Source organism: Amblyomma americanum, chromosome 7, assembly GCF_052857255.1.
Source record: "Amblyomma americanum isolate KBUSLIRL-KWMA chromosome 7, ASM5285725v1, whole genome shotgun sequence".
Classification (NCBI taxonomy): Eukaryota; Metazoa; Arthropoda; class Arachnida; order Ixodida; family Ixodidae; genus Amblyomma; species Amblyomma americanum.
Genome location: NC_135503.1, coordinates 29,544,245 through 29,567,943, shown reverse-complemented (window position 1 = coordinate 29,567,943; position 23,699 = coordinate 29,544,245). Strand labels below are relative to the sequence as shown.

General features: G+C 48.7%; 1 protein-coding gene across 1 annotated transcript in view; it reads right to left on the bottom strand.

Moving 5' to 3' along the window:
* Positions 1–758: 758 nt before the first annotated feature.
* Positions 759–23,699, bottom strand: part of LOC144098760 (uncharacterized) — a 35,078-nt gene continuing 12,137 nt past the window's right edge. The window contains exons 3-7 of the mRNA XM_077631617.1: positions 22,106–22,326; positions 21,040–21,296; positions 18,517–18,813; positions 13,281–17,993; positions 759–3,536 (exon numbers count right to left, since the gene is read on the bottom strand). Coding sequence (XP_077487743.1) covers positions 1,827–3,536; positions 13,281–17,993; positions 18,517–18,813; positions 21,040–21,296; positions 22,106–22,326 — 7,198 coding nt within the window. The 3' untranslated portion in view covers positions 759–1,826. The remainder of the gene's footprint in view (positions 3,537–13,280; positions 17,994–18,516; positions 18,814–21,039; positions 21,297–22,105; positions 22,327–23,699) is intronic.

Sequence of the window (23,699 nt, the reverse complement as noted above, 5' to 3'; positions counted from 1 at the left end):
AAACTGAAGGGGGCACCTAAGCTCTGCCTTAAGGGTATGACGGAATAAGGTTAATCCCCATATACGCGGAATTGGGTCATTCTCTACTTTTCATTCATAGATGCCTCGGAGCAGTAGTGCAGCAATTCAGTGGTACACCACTGCCTTACGATGGCAGGTGCTGCCACCGGTGGGGCTTGTTACACCCAAGTTCCTCTTCCTGAGCAACCTCTGTCTGTCGTTGCCAGGAAGAAAGGAAAGGAAAGTGCACAGGCCTGCCCACTGGCTCAAGCCGAGCCACAATCGCTAACACGTGCAGATAGTAGGAGAGTTGAAAGATGGGATAGAAAGACAGGATAGTAAAGACGCACTAAAGACAAGGCCGATCCCGGAGGCAGTGCAATACCGGGCCAACCGGTGGCGGAAGTGAAGCATCCTTCAAACTCCCCGCCACATTTCCAAAAATAAGTCCAATTGGACCCGTAACAGATATTCTACGGGGTCCGGACATTCCTGCGCGACCAATCATTAGCTGCCACGGTGGGCAGGTTGAAATGACGTCACAAGGTCACCTGACCTAAAATGGCCCACCTGCCATCCGAGCTGCTTTCCTGGGGATTTTTCGTGAATTTTTCACTCATAACCAATGGCACCACCATAGACTTGACTGTGACAGGCGCCCTCAACGCTATCGCAGTAATAAAAAGGGGAATAAGAACAGCCAAACACACAAAAGCTACATTTCTTTCACCTATCTGCAGAACCAAGCACACAAAAGATATGCTTCTGTATAGCATTACAGATTAAAAATTTTTATTGTATTGTGGAAAGTATCTTACAGTTTTGTTTCCAAAAACAAAAATGCACATGCAAGAAAAATGCAAGAGGGATATTTACAGGTGCACAAAAACAAATATGTACATGAGTTAAAATACACTCAAAAGTCATTCTGCGTAATTTCACTGAAACATCAACGGTTCAGCTTTCTCAATGCACAGGGTAGAATACGATTTGTCTGTTTAGATTGCCGAATGCTACCCGCATGCAGACACGACTAGAACATGCCTGTTCACACAAAACTTCCAAGACTTTTCCTCCACATTCAATAGCCATGCCACCTTTCCTCAGCCTTTGAGAAATGCCAGTAACAGCATTTACACAGTGCCTCCTGCTCCAACCCAATGAAGATAAACCAGCCAACAGCAAAATGGTACATTGCAGCTGTTCTACTGAAGCCAAGAACTGCTGGAAAAAACTGGATCTAAAACCTTGGGTGGAGGAAGGCCAAATAAGTTACTAGGACAGTGTTTTATAAATTAGCTTTAGAGAATCTTTGTAAAATATATCTTGGGCGGTGAAACATGACGGCACTCTTTCCTTGTCAGGCAACCACTATGTACATTTCACTCGCAGCCAGCCAGCAGCAAGAAAATAACATCTTGAAACTCTGCTGGTTCTTCCAGTGGAGAAAAAGAAAACTGTATATATGGTATGTAAAACAATATGTAACCAAACAACAAATAAACATCTGAAAACAACCCAAGAAAACAAGCATGATGGAAAAACACGGTCAACTGTGTGTTCGCACAGCACAAGGTGGCAGCCAGCAAGAAAAAACAGCTAATAAAATGACGTGATGAACGCACTTCCCATCATGAAACCGGCTTTCTAGCACAGCAAGCACAGGTGAGCCCCACCATGGCACAAATTTTTGGTGTCCCATGTTCCCCAAGGCTGATGCCCATTGCACTCACGATTCCAGTTATCACAGGCAGGCGCATAAAGCCCTTCTTGTCACGACCATCAGGTCACAAACACTTTCACACCAGAGATTCAGCCACCGCCAATCACCTTGTCCTGACGACCTTCTTGGTCGCAGACCGTGTCTTGCCACTGGACGAGGAACTTCGCGTCAGACGCTTCCTGGGCGACGAGTCCTCACAGCACGGGCAGCTGCGCTTGACCGATGCCTCTCGCGAACGCGTCCGGCAGTGGCTGGTGCACGGTTTTTCATCTCCTTCCTCCACACGCGGCTCCAGAAGCTTCTCATTGGCCAGGGCAGGGCCACCTCCCCCGTCCGACTCGTCACTCATGTCAGCCACGTCGTCTTGATCACCCATTTGCTGTGGTGGCGGGGAGCTGTCGGTGAAATTAAGCAGGCCTTCCTGGTCCTGCATGCTCATCACGTTGCGGGGTGCGACAAAGAAGTCTAGGCTGTCCGTCCCATACTCACCAAGCGACTCAACGGCTTTGATGTCTTCCAGGAGCGCTGCCTGGTCGGCCGCGTCCCACGGCTCTTGGGAGCCATGGCCGTCGTCATCCTTGATGTCGGACACACCCATGTGCTGCACCGTAGGCTGAATGTCATCTATGTCATCTTGGCCGTCTCCGCTGTGGTTGGCTCCAGCCTCCTTTCCGAGCAGGCTCTCCAGTCCGGCTTCAGCTTCCATTGCGTCATTGACCTCGTCATCGAGTTTACAATCGTCCATGTCACCACCTCTGTTTGCCAAGGGGCCACTTGTAGAAGTCCAGGCGGACATCTTGGCCACTTCCAAGGACTCCAGAATGTCAGCTGGATCAAGATTCTTGGAAAGCTCTGGTGAACCATGACCTTTGGCCTGCCTGGAAACGAAGCTTTTAGGAGCCGGCTGCCTCACGCCACTTCCTGTGACCATGTCTGATAAGGAAAGTTCGCTGTGCTCATCCTCTTTTGTGGGGAAAAAGTCGAGCGGAGCCTGATGGATGACGTTGAATGATGCGTTGTCACAGATGAGAGAGGAAATGCCTGGCTCTGACGGCTCATCTTTAATGCCATATAAAGGGCTTCCTTCTGAATCGGATGGGAGACCGGGACTTTCAAAGGACAGTCTTCTGTCCTCATCGACGGACTGAGCACAGAATACCTTGTCTGGACTTGAGCTCTCATCGTCCTCAGCAACGCTGAACAGAGTGCGCTTAGAAGGCTGAGGCGAGTGCTTTGGTGTTTTGTAAAGCTGAGGTGTGGGTGTGTTCCTTGATGGCTGCTTTGCCACGACTCGCTGCTGCGGAGAAGGTGTGTCCCTAGAGCCTTGTGATGGCACAAGCAATGACTTGAAGACCATTTTGTGCACATTCTTCTGATGCCGACGCAGGTTGTACGCAGAGAAAAATCCACGGTTGCACCGCTCGCAGGTGAACTTCGAAGGCGACTGCAAGCCATTCTCTTGGCAGCTTACAGCAGAGGAAGAAATCTTGGCTTTGATAGCCAACTTCTTGGAAAGGCTAGAGCCACCTTCAAAGATGCTCTCACTGACAGAGGAAGGTGTCATCGTGTCCCTAGCATCCCCGTCCGAATTCAGCTGTTCAAGCAATAGTGAAGACTGACTAGACCACTGGTACGGATCACAATCTGGCTCAGAGGCAACAGAATCTGAGACATACAGTATGCTGTTCAGCTCCTCCTCATGCTGCAAACGACGCTGCAAGGCTTTTTCTTCAAACAAATCTTCCACACTACAATCTGAGGAATCATCACTAGAGTAGTCCAGCTCATATTCTTGGCATTCCTTGATTGTTGCCTGCGGAAAAAAAGAATAGAAATTGAAAGTTGAAAAATAAAATCGCCTGTCGGACACTTTTTATTTTTCAGAATATTTAAAGCCAGCACCAACTGATGAAGGATACTTGCAAAAGCAGAAACCATTTACAGTAAGTCATCCAAGCTGAGCGCAATGACCACAGCTACCCCCAGACAGATGTTTTAAACCCAAAAATCGAAATTCATGCTGTTCATGGCAGACATGGCAGTAACTGAATTACTGTAATGAAATTACAGTAATTAAATTACTTAACTCGGTAATTTGTATTGTAATTCATTACTTTTGTGGGCTGGTAATTAAGTAACGTAATTAATTATTTTGGAGCAGTAATTTCATGTAACAGTAATTAATCACTAGAGAAATTACTTTTGCTGAGTAACGAGTCTGTGCTCCTTGTATCGGCAATGCTCTAGCCTTGCGTTTGCAGGGTTGAGTGTCTACAAAGCAAGAAAAACACACGGCCAGCAATAGCCAGCACTCCAGCGAAGCGGAGCATGTGGACTAGAGGCGATGTGGGTGCGCGCACCGTGGCACAGCCTTGATGATGAGTCTACTCAATAGGACTGCTATGCATCTTCCAGCACTGCGTACGGTCGCATACACAGACGCGCCGCAGGGCCACCGGGAGAGTTCCACGGCCATGACATGCTGTATTGCACCTTCCCACAGACGCACTGCGAGTGCTTGGGCGAGTAGTTTCCTCTAGACTGCTGCATATATACTGTCACATCAGCACGCTGACAAGTCTCAAATGACATCTAACAACCTTGTTTGTGAGTTCTAGGGAAAACTAGTTTCTGTGACCGGATATGAAGCCATATCTTTAACTCAATGGCTATATAGACGACAACGGCAATATGGACGACAGCGGCACCACACATGCTATTTTTTTTCCGCCAACACACCTGCAGAACAAGTCAATTTAACAGCAGAAATGGCAGCTTGTCCGTGCCCTGGTGCATTTTCGGGACGATGGGCATCAACAGGCAGTCGATGCACCCCCGCTGTTTACGTGTATGACAAATTCTTCACAATCAAGAGGTGGGACTGAACGATTGACTTCAGATTCGAAAGTGAAGCGAGCAATTAAATTTTGCAATTAAGTTGACCTCATCTACATCAGTAAAGCGGCAATTCAATGGACTAGGGCTACCTTTATTGAAAGAGGGGCAAAAATTCTGGTGCCCACTTTGAAGCTCAGTGGTGGTGCAAACAAAGAAACATGAAAATTTTGTAGGATATACGACCAATGTGACTTTTTATGTGTTGAAACAAAAAGTAATTTAAAATTAATTTTTATTACTTTTCGGGAAGTAGTTGTAATGTAATGTGAGCAGTATTTTGTAATGTAATTTAGTTACTTTTGAGAGATTTCTAGGGAAGTAATAAGTAATGTAATTAAATTGCTTTCCAAAAGTAATTTTTCCATGTATGGTTCATGGTATCTACACATCAAAAGCAGGAGAAGCACAGGTCATTAATGTCTACACACAGCAAAATTCAGCCCACGAAAAAAGAAACCACACTTCAGTGTCAGAATGTGAAAAATTATAACGTCCAAAAGCGGCTCAGGCTGCGAGGGACGCCGTAGTGAATGGCTCCGCAAATTTCGACCACCTGGGGTTCTTTAATGTGCACTAACATCGCACAGTACACGGGCCTCTAGAACTTCGTCTCCATCGAAATTCGATCGCCGCGGCTGGGATCGAACCTGTGGTTCTGGTCAGCAGCCGACTGCCATGACCACTGAGCCACCGTGGCGGCTTTGCCACACAAAGCATTAACACTGATGCTTCTGGGGGGGCAAACTTTTATCAAACATTATTGAGCATGAATGATTTGCAAGACAGTCAATCCTGGACATATTGAATTATGGCTTATATCGAAAAGTCGGAACATCGCCTAGAAAATCCAATGCAAAAGTATAGCACTAGTGCTGACGTTTACCGAACTCCTATTCAGCGGAACAACTGTTTTACCAAATGGTGCACCTCATCCCTGAAAGTGGTGCTTATCCTTACGGTGCTCAAACGATCACTTTCTGCGCACTTCGACTAAGCAATATATAGAATTATATCACAATCCCCTTTGAGTCGGATATATTCAGAATCAACTGTATGGGCTCATGTGCAACTTTTTTTAAATTATAGTTTTCCCTCTCAAACTGCTGAAATGGCAACGTGCATTTCACTCAAAAAAAGGGGGGGGGGGGGGGGGGGGGGGGCAGTTTCCAGCTCGCAGTTAGTGCAGAAATGCAGAAGCAGCAGCAGATCAGTCACATGATCATGTGAGGAGCATGGTCAAAAGTTGACAATTTTGTACCTCTAGATAGAAGCACCAATTACAGCTGCACTTCAACCACAGCTGACTAGTTACTCAAACATGTTGAAATCGATGACTAATGTAAAAAATCTAGTTATTAGAGAGTTTTAGTGCAGCCTGATCAACATTCCGCTACCGTGATCCACTTTCCCGGGGGCCCAGCTGTGCTTGTACAGTGGCAGTGCATACTCATAAGGGCCATCTGCGCATGCGCAAAGTAGCTCCTTGCAGAAGCTGATCATGGTAGCGGAACGCGGATCACGCTACGCCAAACAGTTTATTCTCGAAATGAAATCGTATGGGTAGAACCACATAATCTCGCCATAACCATACTGAATGCAGAGGCAGCATGAAGCAGGTGCCACCAGAGCATTAAGTTCATCCAGCCCCATATTCTTGGAAGTTTTCGTATAGCTACGCATGCACTGCATATTCTTCTTGATCAACTTGACACCGCTTGCGAGGCAAAGCTACGCTAAAAAATTTAGGTTGCACACCTTTGAATATTGCCGGGAGAACAGGCACGGTGAGACAGTTCGATGCGAGTGAAAAAATTATCTGGGACTGGCGCAAACCCAAAAGAGGGCTCCAGTTGACAAAGACAACTAAAAAGGCAAACTACAGAAAGAAGGCCGCTTGTTAGAGGTCGAGGATTGTCTGCGCATGACAGCCACCACAGGCATGTCGCACTCTGTGTGCGACATTTTACCAAAGCGCTTACCAAATGTGTCTTAATACGCCGGTGTGACGTATGTGTAATATTTTTTAGAAGAACTGTCATTTGCAACTGTTGTATACCCAGTTAAGAGCACAATGCCACAGTGAGCACAGAAGCCGACAAACACATCGCAGCTGGCAGTGCAAATACAAGCAGCATCAGGCTTTATCAGAAAAATAAGAGAAAACGCATCTCATTCAATTTTCAGGAGCGAGAAAATCCATGCTAATGACACTTCTGTGCCAAACTGAATGAAAGGAAACGCAAGGTGCTACCATGATGTAAATTCTTTCTATGTGAAAAAAACGAACGCTTAATTCCCAGAGGGCCCTGCTCTTCTAGCAACAACGTTAGCTATAATGCAAGGACAGTGACTGGCTACAGTCACAACTCTCATGTGCTCTTGCTGATCCATATCTCAGTTCAAGTCCAGAAACACTTCTTTTGCATCTCCTTGCTCCCTTATAGTCACAAAGCTTTTCAGCACAGTTTTGTGAAACACGTGCACTGAAGCATTCTGGAGTCATTGCTGTTCGTGTATTATTGCCAACACTGTGAGGTGAAGCATCTTGTTGGAAACAAGAACAGCACAAATGGAACAACTTAAGTCTGCAGTGAAGCTCCGCCCACATTCAGGACCACCGCACAGAATTCTTCCACGACAAAAAAGCAGTCCGTAGTCAAAACAGTTTTTCGTTAGCTAAACAAGTAACTGATCACCAGAAAAAAAATTATAAGCTCTAAAATTTTGATACCTGGCTCGTTTAATAAAGTCAAACATTAAAAAGCCAGTTTTGTTTGCTGCTGTGTTTGGCTAGCGGAGTAATACAGGGCGCCGCGGACTAGGCCCAGTGTTAGCAACTTCAGTTTTTTTTAAGTTGTAGCCTACTATAGCGGTAGGAAGGGCCAGTAATGGCAATGGTTCAGCACTTTACCATTCCTATGCTGTAGCCAAAGCCACAGATTTTCTCAAAATTACTTAGAAAAGAGGCCAGTGACTGCTACCTCTGCAAGTTTCAGAGAGTGCATGTCATCCACTAAAAGGACGTTTTCAAGTGTAAAATTCGCATTTGGCTTGGCTAATATTTAGCCAAAAATGCAGATTCTGCTGCAGAAATATAGTAGCAGTACCTCAATTAAACAACACAGACCAAAATACTGAAACTGCACCTCAGCAAAGTTCAGGTGACTATATATTTTAAACGGAATTGATCAAAACGTGGAAATAGTATCCCTGCAATCAAAAAGCCCCTGAACTATTGGTGCAGGTTTATAAATTTGACAGAAAGATGAAGCTGCGCTTTCACTGTGTGCAAATTCAACTAATTTTTTGCAACTGCATGTTTGTCGATTCTTTCATTTACTTTGTGCGCATAAGCCCACGGTGCCGAGTGTGCTGCAGGACAAACTAAGCATTTTAGCGGTCTTCAAATCGAATACTGATAACATCTCCAAGACGAATTCACATTTCTAGTCAAATACTAGCTAAGCCTAGCCAAAGCTGCAGAGACTGTGCTGTAAAAATTCATTTTTGCTTTTATTTATTTATTTTCTAGGGGGGGGGCGGGGGGGGGCTGTGAATAAACAGTTTCGGTTGCAGGCAACATAGATGCAAACTCAGCCCACGGAAACAAAAATACATGTGGAATATTTGCTTTCGTGAGACTCAACCTCATTACACTGCGATGGTCAACGAAATTACTACCGTATTTGCGCGTATAATTTGCGCACTTTTTATTCAGAAATTAGGGCTCGAAGAAGGGGGTGCGCAAATTGTGCAGGGATTTCGCGAGCGCGACTTCAAAAAAACTCCACAAAGGTCCTAACGCGCAATATAGGTATAGTGTATGTTGGTGCGTATACGTCAGCACCCGGACCCGCACCCCTCCTCGCGGGATGGCATGAAGGTGCATGCAGCATGCATGAATCTGAATAAGACGCTAAAACAGCGTCATCGCTTGCGGCCCAGCCAATTGTTCGGTATTTCCAGATTCCATAAGTTTGCTTTCGCAACTTCGTCCGGGATAGCAATCGTGAATCAATAAATCAATTATTACACCACACAATTCTTTAACAGCACCGCGCGAGCGTCGACCATACTGCTTGTCAGCGCCTTATCACGGCACGGAGCTGCAAAGCCAGCGAGAATAGCCACATCCGCACTAGTTTGCCGACACAACGATTGTCGTCTATGGGCAAACTTGTGTGCGCGCGGTTATTCTCGCTGGCTCCGCCGCTCCGCGCCAAGATAAAGCGCTGACAAGCAGTTTGAAACTTGACGTATAGTTGTGATATCCTATTGCAAGACATGACTGAACAACCAAACACAAGCTGTCAGAGCCACCAAGAAAAGCGTAGCCAGCAGTCGAGTCACATGCATCAGCCACACAAACAGCGGTGTTGGCTCTTCTATCAGCTGCCGATCCTCCTCGGAAGCGCTGCTGGCCGTTCCGAGTGGTGATGCCCCTGGTGCTGCCGCGATTGTAACAGCGGCCTCTGACACCACCATGAACACCCAATGCACAAGATTCAAAAAGCCTTCCGAACAAACACGCGGAATAGCCGAATGCTACTGGGCAGAGCCATAGGGCGTGCATGATGGTGGTCTAGTGCAGCGCGGTGCATAAAATATGCGAGTAAAAAATGTTTTTTTTTTTTTGTAAACCCTGGTGATTTAAGGGTGCGCAAATTATGTGAGGGCGCAAATTGTGCGCGTAAATACGGTATAATCCATGAAAACACCCAAAGTAATTCTTATTGCTCTTTCTAGACTCGACATAAATAATAGTTTGACAAAACCCCTACATATTTGTGGATCAGAGAATACAACACCGAAATAACAAACCCATAGAAGATGTATGTTTTCTCCTCGCCTACTGCCGCAGGGGTGATGCACACGACTGTGTGCTTCACGCAATCTCAGTCAACCGCAGCCAGCAAGCCGTCATGCAAGTGGCTGAAAGGCACTCTGTACACACATGCTTTTCGCCATGGCAACCATATTGGTTGACTCTTCCTACTCTCCGCGGTGAGTTCAAAATAAAAAGACAGGAGCAGCGACGTTTAATCCGTTTTAATAGGGGAATAGACAATATGCAAAATGCGCAGTGCCATCTCTTGGCGCTCCGAGAACTAGGCCCACCATCTTGGTTCAGTAGAAGAAACGAAACCGCTGCCCAGCGTTGGATTGAAATGTGAAATGTTGATGCACTGTTGCGCTATGTTGTGCGCTCTGCAAGGACAGTACGATGCATGTGGGAACCAGACATGATTCAGCATCTCGCTTTCCAATTTTTTTAAACTCTGTGCCAACGTTTTAATAACACCAAATGTCACGCGAGGTATAATGTGTCAGCTTGCGGTATACAAGTTTCACGGCCGCGTTCAAGCTCAAGGCTATTGACTATGCGCTGGAGCATTCCAATCGTGCTGCCGCCAGACATTTTGACGTCAACGAAATTCGAATACGGTATTGGAAAAAGCAGCATGAGAAGCTGATGGCTATGAACAAAACTCGCCGGGCTTTCGGCGTCCCAAAACGGACAAGTTTCCTCATGTTGAAGAGGCTGTCCATCAATACGTGAGGGACTTGCGTAAAGACGGTTGTGCAGTATCATTATGGTGTCTTCAACTGGTCGCTCCCGCGATCCGGTTAGGATCTGGCAGAGTGGGAGCCGCTCTCGCTCTGAGCGCATAGCGAGACTAGTCAAGCCGAATGGTCAGCGATTTTTTAGAGCGGAAGCGCAGGAGGCAGAAGGCAGACATAACTTCCGGAACCACTACGCTGCACCGCTGCTGATGTCAACAGTAGCCGCACGTAAGGTCCCTTGATTACCTTTAGCCGCACACAGTTTGCACCGCGGTCGCCGCTTAGCCTGTATCGATCGCTACCCCGGCTTTCCGTCCCATGGGACACTCATTTTTCGAACATCGCCTTGTGGATAGCACTGTCGTCCTCGTCTGAGCTGCTGCTGGAATCGCTGTTGTCATGTGACAGCAACACAGACCGTGTTCCTAGCGCAGTTGTCCGGCGTCTCTTGGACATTTTGCCTCACACAGCGCGGCACCCGCAAAGCACAACGCAGCAAGGAGGCTACTACTGTGTCAAAAGCCTACACTTGCTTCTGGCTACGCGCAGGGGACGCCGAGGCCTCGCACCGCTTTTGCGAAATGGTGGAAGTGGCTCTGTCATGTGGACTCATCTCGGAGCCGCTCCGACTTTTTTCTCGGAGCGTGTCAGGGCGCTCTGAGCTGGAGGCGAGCGCTCAGGAAGAACCAGCCGAATGAAGTCAGAGCGGTCGGTTTCGACCAGCCGAATGTGTGGTCGCCTCTCTGAGCGCTCTAGAGCTATCTAAAGCGATCAGTCGAAGAAACCATTAGAAATGATACAAACACAGGCACGCACAGCTGCCAGAAAGCTGGGAATTGCAGCAAAGGACTTCCGCGCTAGCTACAGTTGGACTACCCGCTTCATGCAACGAAATGGACTTTCCCTGAGGAGGCGGATGTCGTTGTGCCAGCGGCTCCCAGCCGCGCATGAAAGCGAGCTAATAGGCTTTCACTGTTTGTTTTGTCGCCAGGATCCGCAAAAAGAGCGGCTACCTCTTGTCGCAAATAGGGAATGCCGACCAAACTCCACTAACCTTCGACATGCTCCGAAACACGGCGGCCAACGAGCCAACGAGAAGGGCGCTCGGAGTGTCCTCGTGAAGACGTCGGGTGCAGAAAAGCAGCGATGCACTGTCATGCTTGCTGTGACGGCCGACGGGCAGAAGCTGCAACTATATGTTATATTTAAACGGAAGACTATTCCGAATAGAAACTTTCCCCATGGCATCCATGTCCACGCTCAAACTAGAGGCTGGATGACTGCCAAACTGATGGTTGACTGGATAAAGACTGTTTGGGGACGAAGACCAGGGGCGCTTCTGCTTCCCTTGCTTCTTATTTTGGACAGTTTCAGAGGCCATCTTGTGGACAGCGTATGTGCTAAGCTTAAGAAGCTACGCACGGACATTGCAGTGATCCCGGGAGGTCTAACGTCGTTACTGCAGCCTCTCGACGTGTCACTGAACAAACTGTTCAAGGACAATGTTTCGAAGGCTTTACGCAGAGTGGATGGCGGCGGGCGAACATGATCTGCCGCCAAGCGGCAAAATCAGAAGACCGTCCATGGAGGTGCTTTGCTCGTGGATTGTCGAAGCGTGGAGCGGTATCCCCGACCAGGTAGTGGCCAAGAGTTAGAAAACTGGCATATCCAATGCTCTGAATGGAACAGAAGACGACTTTCTTTGGGACCACGAAGATGCCCCCAGTGATGACACTGCCGTTTCCGACAAAGAATCGTGCAGCAACGATGGTGAGGATTCGGACTCTGAATAAATTTTTGAATAAGAAAAAAAAAAAATAAGAGGGCAAAATGTAGTTCTTGTGATGCCTGTGCAATGCATGTGTTTATTACAAAGGTAAGTCTTACTCAACTTCTATTTTTGGTTATGATCGTGATAGCTATTGTAAGAAGTCTGACCTGCTACTTGTTTGCATTTTCAACGCTCAAAAATTTTTTGTGGAAAATTTAGTCCGTGTAATGATCGCACCTCTAAAATTGCATCAATTTTTTTAGAAAAAAAAGTGCGATCATTACGCCAGTAAATAAGGTAAGTGCACTCAAAGAAGCATAAGCCGATTACTGTATAGTTTCTGAAGTGTTCACTTGAGTTTTCTAGAGTTCAATTGCTTTTAGAAGGGCTAGAAAGCTCTCTCGACCGTGGAGCTGTTGCAAGGTCCCAAGCGCTGTTCTCCTTTAATTTCGTGCGATCGCCCCCGCATGTATTGCGCATTAATGCGTCTGTGTGATGTGATACACTATAAAAACTGAGGTGTGAATCAGTTATTTTTTCAAGATATCCACTTGTTAATATGGACTGCTAAAAGCACAATATTCACTCCCATGTCGCAGTTTCAACGAGGATTACACATGGTTGAATCAACACTAGCAACGGCTTTGAAATGGTGACGTTGAAAATCTCGGATATGCGTTGCACATTGCAGTTAAGGGAATGGCAGTATGCAGATGGCCCAAAGTCTTGTGAGTTTGTATCGCAGTGCATACAGCTGCTAGCGTCAGCGCGCATGATAGTTCACAGTGCCACAGAAGTTGGCCAACACATTTGCGCACTCAGCGCAAAATAAACCACTCGCTACCCTCCCGGATGGAATTGCCTCCACCTGAAAATAAAATAGCTATGATGATGCGTGACACTTGAACTGGTACTTAAATCCACATTTAAATTAAAATGACAACGATACAGAGTTCCGACTTTCCTGCGCCGATTCTTTCCATCATGAGCGCCAAATTTCACGCGAGGCTAAGGATGCGGTAGCAGTCTGCTGGCACTGAGTAAAAGGACCTACATTTGGTAAAAGGCGAGCAGAGCAAGCAGCACAGCAACTGAGGCAGTGGCTTTGGCAATTCCACTCATGAGATTCACGACAGCTACACGGTATCAGAAAGTACGCATAGTAAACGATGCACCAGCTCGAGCGAACCAAGATGGAAACCGGAAGCTGTGGGCGCGGTGTTGCCAGACCGGCAAGCAGTTTCGCATATTGTCTTTAGTCCTCTTTAGTACACCCTTAAATCATGGCACACAAAGGATCATCGAAAGCGTTTTTCTGCTTACCTGAGCATCTACTTTGTCCTTCTCATCATCGGAAATCATGAGGCTGCAACGGACTGCGTCGCAAATGGCCGTGAGGGATTTTGATGTGGACTGCGACAAGGGCTGTGGCTTTGGAGCGGCAACCGACCGTGCCTTCATTGCTAGTGCAGCTTTTCTGCGGCGATAGGCTTTGGCAGATTCCTCCTCCTCCTTCTGTTTTTCACCGCGTCCGGTGGGAATTAGCTCGGCACTGTGCACGGGAACATAGGTGGCACCACTGGGGCTCGGGTCCACAAGGTCCTCTGGGAAAGGCAGGTGGATACCAGTGCGCTGGTTCGCCACACCTGCTGCTGCTGCTGCTGCTGCTGCGGCTTTCGTTACGGAAACAGTTGTTGGTGGGCTCTTGGTCACAGTTACGTCAATCTCTGGCTTCTGGATGTCTTCTTCGGCCTGCACGACAACGGATGTCGCTTGGTTTGCTTTAATGCACACGGGTGTTGCGGCTGCATTCTGTACGGAGACCACGGCAGTCTGAACCGTGGACACTGCCTGCGGAGTCTGTGGAGCAGAGACAATACTCTGAGGTTGGCCAAGTGATGCTGAAGCTTCAGCCGGTTTGCATACACTCGGAGCAGGCTTCTGAAGCAGCCTCGCAAGAGGAACAGTCAGTTGCCGTGTCACCATTTTCGGTGAGACGGGTACAGTGATTTGTCCAGCCACTGAGTTGGGAGCCACCATTGCCATGGGCACACCCATCTGCATGGTTGGCATGGTAAGGTGCGTCACTCCGGGCAGGTTGGCAACAGGAACTGTCTTGCAGACGGGCTGTGCCACCACACGGGTGGCACCGGTGACAGACACAGAAGCCTGTGGGCTGGTGTACACGATGGGCACCTGCTGCTGTGAGGACACAGGGGCCAGAAACTTGGCCTTTGTGACCTTCACAGGAGGCATGTTGCAGGCCTTCCGGTACTCCATGGCGCCCGGCTTGCTGCGAATCGGCATCCAAGTTTTCTTGACCGCCGCCGTCGCACTTGATACTCCACCCACGGTAGACGTTGCTGCTACCGTAACTGCCGCCGCTGCTGATACCACCACTGTGCCGTCCACAACTGAAACAGACGCTGCACTTGTGTCTGGGGTCATGGTGCTGCCATTTGGCTGTAACTGTTGCAAGTGGACTTGCTGGATCTGCTGAGGCTGCAGCTGTGCCTGTTGATTCTGCTGCTGCTGTTGCTGCTGCTGTCGCAATTGCTGCTGCAGCTGCTGCACTTGCTGCTGAATTTGGATAGACGGTTGAATTTGCACCTGTTGCTGCACCTGCTGTTGCACCTGTACATGCTGCTGCATATGAACCTGCTGCATCAGGTTTGATGCATCAGTGACTATCTTTGCCTGTGCCGGGTGGTTCTTGAGGATGATGACTGGCATACCTCCAGCCGTTAGTGCAGACCCCTGCTGGAGGAGGCTGTTGACCGGAATCATTATCTTGCCTGCAATGACGCGGCCCCCAACCAGTCCGCCCTGCAAGGGAACGGTCAGCGCTGTTATGTTTGTCAGCCCTGGCTGCCCTGCAAGCTGGTCAGCTGAGAGTACTGTCGTGTTACCAGCAGCATTCACCTGCGTTATGGTGCCCGGTATGGTGTTGAGCCGCATCAGCTGTTGCAGCTGATGCATAGCCTGCACATTTTGGGCACCCACCACGGTTGGCACGATCTTGGCCGAAACCACATTGGGAGATGCATTGCTCACCACAGCTCCTGCCATGGTCGTGGACAGAGTTGTGGAGCCACTTGTTGAGGCTGCTAGCAGGCTAGGCAGAGCATTGATAGCTATCTTCTGGTTCCCAACATTCAGCACTTTGTCCTGGCCTGACAGCATTGCAGCATTAAGGATCTTCATTGGCAGCATGCAAACTCCCGGTGAGTCGGTCTTTATGCCTGCCTGGCCCACTTGCTGCTGGACAGCCCTAGAGTAGACGGGCAGCCTGAGCACTGTTGCCTGTCCCTGCTTAAGTTGGCTGAACACTTGGCTGGCATCTGTCGAAACACTGGTGATGACAGAAGCACCCGACGAGACATTGCTGTGCAGCTGACTTGCCTGCACAGAACAGCTGGCAGTGGGCTGTGGCATAGGTGTTGACGTACTTGTGACAAGTGTCACACGTGGAGCTGCCACTGGCTGGGGCACTGGTTGGGGCATTGGCGGGGGCATTGGCTGGGGCACTGTTTGCGGCACTGCCTGCTGCACTGCCTGTGGCACTGCTTGTGGCACTGTCTGCTGCACTGCTTGTGGCACTGCCTGCTGCACTGCCTGCGGTTGTGATGTCATTACTGCCTCTGCGACTGCCTCTGACAGTGACGTTGCTGGATTTGGCAATGCCTGAGCAGCTGGTGAGGCTTCATGTTGCAAAGACACCATGTGGCTTGGTAGAGGAGGCGGTGTGGGGGACATGACACATGATGTTGTTGGAACCTGAACTTGAATTGTGGTTTCCACTGTGTGCTTGGGAAGGTCAATGGCATCAGTTGACAGTATAGCAGGAGGAATCGCAGAGCTCTGGGCAGCGGATGTAGCAACGTGAGCAGGAATGGATGTGGAAGTCGGCACATTGCTCGTTTTAATCACGTAAGGGGTACTGCAGGCAACTGCTGTAGCTCTTGTTACCTTTGCGTAGTCCTTCAAAGGGCGAACCATGGCTGATGCCGGATTGGAAATAACCATGGGTGAGTTCTTTGCCACAGTGACAGCCACAGGCATCAAATCGACTGCAGCAGGTGCCTTTGTCATCACTGTAGCTGGTGCCTTAGGGACCATCACTGCTGCTACCTTAGATGCTGCGGCAGGCTGCGGCCTTGTGATGATTGCATGCGGGTGTGGTGCCTTGGAAACTGGCACAGGTGGCACTTTAGGAGGGGTGGCTACTGGGGCTTTAGACACAGCAGTTGATGTCCCTTTCCCTGGAATCGGCACAGGGACAACCTTTGGTGTTGCCACAGGCATTGCTTTTGGGGCTGTCACAGCCGCAGTTTTGGAAATGGTCGCAGCTGCTGCTTTTGAGACTGCAACAGTGGCCATCGCCTTTGGGACAGGTGCAGACTTCACAGGTGCAGCAGGTGCAAGTGGCATGTTTTTCACAGACCGCATCGACACCTTCACGGGGACAGTCTTCTTAATTTGGAAGGTTGGCCTTTTGATCTGGTAGCGCAGAAATCGCTTGAGGGGCGTGTCCTGCAGCCTGGCCTCAAATGCACTGGCCACCCTTTGAAATGCGGGCCCTTGTGGTAGGTTAAGGTTTGACAATGGCTGTTTAGGCGTCGTTGCTCCATCTGTCCATAGACAGGCCCTCTTCGATTCCTCTTCTAATGTGATGTTGGGCAGAGAGAGCACAGGTACAATTCTGAGGCTACTCTTCTTGTTTACCATATGGTTTGGAGTAGTTCCCGAGAGCCTGTCAAAGCGTTCCAGTACAATGCGCAATGTCTGCAAGCATCCGCCACCACTCGGAGCACCAGCAGTCGAAGCAAATCCATCTTTCTTCCTGTGAGACCCCTTTCTCTGGGCTTTCTTCTTGACTTTTGGCATGCCAACTTGCAATGAATCATGTGCCTTCTCTTCCTGCAAAGGCGGCCCCAGTGCTGTGGGGTCAAGTTCCATTGAATCCAGGCCGATAGTCTCAAGGCCAGTTGCATCAAGTTCTGTGGAGTCTAGCCCCGCTGCCTCCAGCCCAGCAGAGTCTAGACCTGTCGGACAAAGCTCCATCGGGCCAAGCTCGGCTGAATCGAGTTCCGTCGCACCGAGCCTCGTCAGACCAAGCTCCGCCGAACCGAGACCCGCCATATCGAGCCCCGTGGAATCTACAAGGCCTGCTAACCCAAATTCTGCAGCAGCGTTATCAACGAGATGGGCTTCCTTTTTATGTTTTTTTGAGCTCTTTTTCTTCTTTTTTCGTGAGGATTTACATTTAGCATTTGCCCTTCGCTTGTCCCTGCGCTTGACTGGCATCCCTGCGCTGTCCAGCAGCTTCTGGACGTGTGCCCGGGCGCGTTGCCGTGCCTCTGCGCCACCGTCCTCTTCCTCTGAAGGGGAGTCTGTCTCACTGTCCGCCGTGCCACAGTACTCAGGAGGCGTCCTGCTCCGCTGTGCTGCTTGCCGGCTCTCAAAACGTTCAAGATGACAGCGCCAGTCCGAGCAGAGATGAACGCTTTTGGGACGCACACATTCGAGAACAGTCACAAAGTCCTTGAGAAGTACGTAGGGGACTCCTTCCAGCTGCTGGCTAAGAATGGGGTGCCAGAAGTCCATCTCATATTCGGGCCTACCATCTTCCTGGGCTGGAGTGGTCTTCTGCAGCACAGGCTCAACAGTGCAGCGGCCACCACAGCGGCACACTTTTCTTTCCGCGATGCTTTTGCCACTACCACTGTGGTCCTGTTCTTTGGGCAAGTGGCTGGAGGCAGACTTGGCTTGCACCTGCTCTGTGAGTGACTCCAGCTGGGCCAGCCGCTCCTCTGTGGGATCCAGGGCAAAGGCACTGAGGACACACTCACGTGACAGTTCAGGTGAATTGGGAAACAGGGTCGCCAGCTTCAGCAAGACACTCGCAATGTGCACCTCCATCTCGCGAATGTTGGACAGGCTTTCCCGGTGCAATGCACTCTGAAGGGTGTTGAGGTCCGTTGTCAGACCACGCACCATCAGATCCAGGTAGATAGGAAACAGGCGTCTTCCATACTGCATGCCCAAAGAGTTAAAAAGGGAATAAAAATGCTACAGATTTCAAATGCTTTCTTTGTCATTCTATGCGAAAAACATTATAGCAAGTCTACAGCAGTATCTATTTGCCTCCCCTTTCAGCCTTTAGACACGGAACTTAAAAGGACGATCATTAAGCAAGCATAAGTATACAAAGCGCAAGTAATGAGTCCACTATCAGATGTGAATTAAACATGAATAAGGCCCAAAGCACATCAGGCTCACTTGTATTTTATCAACACCCACAAACACTACCAATGGCCAGTTTTCTTCCAGTTTTAACTACTGAACAGTAACTGCATGAAAGAAGTGCTCACATGACTGGCCAAGCATTAAGAGCCCTCCAATGTGCTTTCCAGCACGTTAGAAACACTGAGGCGAGAGGGATTGTCCAGTGTTCAAAGGAGCATCCGTGACTGAGAACCACGTTTCTGTGAGTGGCCAACAATTGGGGGGCAATCATCGCTGTCTCAAAGGTACGCCAGGCCGAGTGGATACTCACGTGTTCCCAGAGGACGTCGCAGAAGAGGTAGAACTGTGCGCTGTTGGCTGCGTGTGGCAGCAGCAGGCGCAGCGCAGCCCCCGCCACCTGAGGCAGCGCGTGGCTCTGCATCCGCTGCAGCCGGCACCAGAGGCCCATCAGCTCGCGAGTGCAGCAGAATGGCGAGGCCAGCAGAAGGTCTCGCACCAGAAACACGTGCACCAAAGCTTCAGCCACATCCACACGCTCGGGGTCATTCGCACACCGCGCAAGGCCTCGCACCAGCTGGACCCCTTCATGACACGTGAACCTTGATGTCTGTATTTAAGACATGTACAGAAGAGAAGGAATGGGGAGGGGGAAAGACATTAGAAATCACCACCACCAACAAAAAGCTTTTCCCGTCTTATTGCCAAACTCAAAATTGCCAAGCATGGAAATTTACGAAATAAATAGGTTAAGATCTGTTTGGTGCTACTGTTTAATACCTTGCTTTTTTTCTTCATTCTTTTTCCTTTTACTGACTTGGCAGTAAGCTCACGTTTCTGTTGGTGTGGTGACCACAGTGAGGTGCAAGAGGGAAAGAACAGCATCCCTAGCGGGAGAGCTCAGCCCGTCATGTTCTAGCATTTGGGTGGCAACTCCTGTTCATTTGACTAGCGATGCGGCAGCAGCTAGGCGTGCCGCCCGTGCCGGAGTGCGACAAAAATGCCTAGATGCAGAAAATTAAGATCACACTACTGACGCATCACACTGTACGACTGCCTGTCAATTTTTTTTTTACTTCGGCTTTGGTGATCTCATGGACAGAAAGATGTTCAACTTCACACCAAAGCTCGGTTCTGTGCTTTAGAAAAGCTACAAGATGCCACCTTTGAGCATTTTTTTAAGAAAAAGAAAACAGTACTAGCCAACACTGAGCCAGCAAATTTCTCTGGATGAACTGGCGGTGAGCTGGATGTTGTGCTAAAATGTTATTGGATAAACATCGGAACACTGGGACTGGCAACTCTCTCCAGAAAAAATGTTCCACTCTGTTTGATCTCTAGCTTCAAATGTAGCTACATTGTGCAAGCAGCTGGAAGACTAGGAGCACATAAACGGTCCGGTTGATTCACCTGCATTCTCAATGCTGCAAGCGTGCAGCACCAGTTCTAGTAGTTCAAGTGCAGCTTGGCACTGGCTGCATCCAAAATGAAAGTTCGCCACTGTCGCCCTCCCTCCATTGCCGCCTTCTCGGGTGGAGCCTTAATCAACAGGGCCCCGGTGATGCTTCCTACTAGACGGGCCAGAATGAGGCACCGTGCTCAATGACAAACAGAATAATTTGATTTTCTTCACCGTTTACCACAACATGCAAGCTGTATTGTCTGCTTCCATGGCGACTGCAGCTGCACGATCTGCATGATTTCAGCACTGACAACTGAGGTAGTGCAGAGTTTTCTTGAACTAGACCTGCACTTTTTTAAACAAATAGCGCCATGCAGAGGGCACCATGTAGCACCACTGAAACAAATGGCAAAGCGCAGCATCGCAAGAGCCAGTTCAAGTAGCGCAGTCGAATTGAACGAACCTAAATTCTACTGCCCATTTTTTTTATACCTGCAAAAAGAAACAGTGAAACCTTGCAACTACGATTTCTCACCTTCACTGGTCAAGTTCTCAAGAAAAAAAAAAAGGGGGGGGGGGGGGGGGCTATATTCATAGCGGGGCACTAGTGCTTACAATACTGAACACAAATCAAATTCTTGAAGAGGCTGCAGTGCTTACAATACTCAATTACAAAATAAAAAAAGAGGCTCTATGGGGATGACCGTGTTTTGGCAGAGAGACCAAGGACAAGCCCAGCTCTGCAGCCTTTCCCCCATCACAACACATACGTGAACTAACCAAAACTAAAACAACGTGGGTGGTACAACCTGTTTTTTTAGTCACCCAGCAAAAATTTGCAATGACACACAGCCTTCCATCAGTATCATATTCATGCAGCTACCAGGCACGCAGAGGTGCACAAGTGCTTCACAGACGTTTTCAACCTAAAAAAGTTTAGGTTGGATATCTTAACTAGCCTGTTTCCAAACTTTACAGTGATTTCAAAGTTGGAAACGGAGAAGCAAAGCGACAAAATAACACAGCATTCAGGTACACTGGCAGGGCTGCCCGCAGTCACCCCGCTTCTGTGGCCTTGCCAACCATTTCCACATCATCATCAACAACCCAGCTGTGTTTACTGCAAGGCCTCACAATCTCCAATTAGCTCTGGCTTGCATCACCTATGACCACCATGGCCCCTGAAACTGCCAAATCTCATTTTCCCGCCTCACTCCCTGCCGTCCTCCGCTTTGTTCACCTCCTCTTGGAAGCCATCGGTTATCTGTTCTCAGCATCCAATGCCCTGCCCTAGTCCGTTACCTCTTCTTCTGTTCCCAAACCAAGTCCGCTCTCTTCCTCTTCCTGCCACTTAACCATTAATGCATCAATGTGCAAATGCTGGATCCACACCAAGCAGCAACCGACAAGAGAGTTTAAGACTACCCCCCTCACCTCGGTGCACAGCTCCTGGATTCTGCGTTGCCGGTACAGGACGCAAAAAAGGTGCTCGAGAAAGGCCTGCCCTCCAAGGCCCGCCCGCACCACCTCCATGCCAGTCTCCTGTTGTTCCTCTCTCCGTTGCTCTTGCTCCTGCCGCAGCAGCAGCGACAGCTGGTTCCGGCAGATCTTCTCCACAACTTCATCCTGCTGCCAGAAACGCAGGCACTCTAGGCGGCAGAGCAGATCTTCGGTGCTGCAAGCCTGCAAGCCTGTCAAGAAAGGGAAGAAAAAAAAACCAGCCGACTCGAATGTTTGCAAGCATTACCCTCTTCAAGCCTGAATTTAGAGTACTGGGAGAATGGAGCAAAGCTGCAGCTGAATAGGCCAGTCAGTAAGTAGATACAGTAGAATCTCGGTGATACGAACCTGGTTGATATGAATTTCACGATGATACAAATTCACGAAATTCCCTGGCCAGAGTGCATTGTGTATGATGTGCGGAATTTCGGATATTCCAAACTCCCTCCCTCACCCCTACGGGTGATACGAACGCGCGAGCGGCATTAAGCGCAGCATTAAGTGCTGCCCATACATCGCCCATGTCGTGGTCGCTAATCGCGCGGTGCGCACCGCACCATAGGGCATTAAGTGCTGCCCGCACATCACCGACGTCGCGGTCGCTAATCGCGCGGTACGCACCGCGTGCAGTGAGCGGCGCTGCGCGGCTCACACATCGTCGAAGTCTCGGTTGCTAATCGTGCGGTATGCACCGCAAGTAGCCAGCTGTGGCTGCACAGCAATAAATAAATCCCATCAGCCACAAACAGATGCGTGTAAATGCATTTTTCATGCTTCTGCATCCGAATTTTGCTCGTTTCGATGATACAAAATTTCGGATGATAAGAATTTTTTCGCGACCCCTCAAGATTCGTATCACTGAGATTCTGCTGTAACTTAATGAGGTGGGTGATAACAACAATAACAGTTATTTAATAATTTGGTGGTGTTTATGTTGCAACATGTGTAAATAAACAAATGCATCACATGCGGGCACAGTCCGCTACTGCGCTGCACTCACCATCAGGCAGTGCCTGTGATGCAGAAGCATCTAGCAGGCTGGGCATGAAGGCATCACCAAACTGCAGGGCAGCCCCAAGAAGAAACTCGCAAACGGTGACGAAAGGGCCCATTCTTGAGGCAAAGGGGGCGTTCTTGCAGCTGTCGATGGCCAAGCATAGCCCACTCTGCCTCACCAGCGGTGCATTGAGGTACGGCCCATTGATGAAGTGCATTGTCTCGCTGCAGCAAATACCAGTACACAGCAATTTTACACCCTATGCGCCACAGCAGCACCAGCCAAATTTCACAAAAAAAGAAGCAAGGCCACCACAGTGGCCATGTGTGTGTGGGTGCTGTGGTTGCACCACGGACCCTTCACAAACATCTTCCCTGCACAAAAACAAACAAAAAAAACATTCACGGCGGCCCAGCCCATTTTGAGGTAGAAGTAGGTTCGGCGCCGGAAATTTCTACAGTCGAAACAGTCGTAATAATGCCGTACATCTTTCCTGATCACTTTAGTATGTTGCAGCCACAATAAAGGGATTAAGCACACTAGTGTCCAAGTTGCGATGAGGGAGTTAAGCGCAGCTTTGTCAGGCTGCTACTCACCAAGTGTGTGTAGGACACGAGGCTTCCAATATGGCTCTTCTGGCCTTAATATGAGCCAGGCCACCATAGTAAAGGGGTTTTTACTATACAGGGAAGCTGCACATCATACGAAGGAAGCAAGGTTAGGCTCTCTTCCCCACAGACTAGCTGGGACATTTTAAGCTTATTTATTTTATCAGAAGTACCCAAAGTGTCAGGTTGGTCATGACTGCATAGGCACTATATGGAAGTAGAAAGCAGGGCAAGCATAACTGTGGAGCACTTTCTAAGGAGTGTACTCTCACTAACAAGTAAATCAGGTTGGCCGAGTTCGTGTCATTCTATGCTTTATAAACAGTGCAAAAGAAGCAAAATTGTGGCATTCGATGAGGGCAGTGCTCACTGGCCCCGTGTATTTTTTTCATATAGACCCTAGCTTTGTGCTGTTTTTAAACCAGCGAGTTTAAAAAAAAAAAAGAATGTTTTCAGAAATCCTGCAGTCAAACACTCGGCCGTTGTAGGTTTTAGCCTTTTCTGCAACAAATGTCTTTTGCCATGTAACAGGACATCTGCTCAATGTCTGCTGAAAACTGCTGTCTTGGCGTTTCTGAAGTGATTGATTACAAAGCTTATTATTACTAAGAGTGAAAAAAAAGGGACGATTTTTGTCTAGATGACACATATATCGTTTTTACTTGTTTTATTATGTGTAAGCCTTCCTTTTTCATGTCTAACAATACCAGCACTGAATAGGTGCACAGAATTACTAAACACTGCGACGTAAAAATGCCTAGTGACTGAAAAATGAGCATAACTGAGCTATTTTCATGACGCCAGCTAATTTGAATATCAACTCCACCAGCCATTGTGGCGCTGCAGGCAGGTGGAGAAAGCCTTCTTGTTTCGCATGCGTCCTCTGGCAGTTTCATAGCTCAAAAACCTAATCAGAAACAATTTTCGTTTCCCGAGAAGATGCATCGCCACTGCCTCTTTAAATCATGTGTTATGAAACTAGCTCCGCC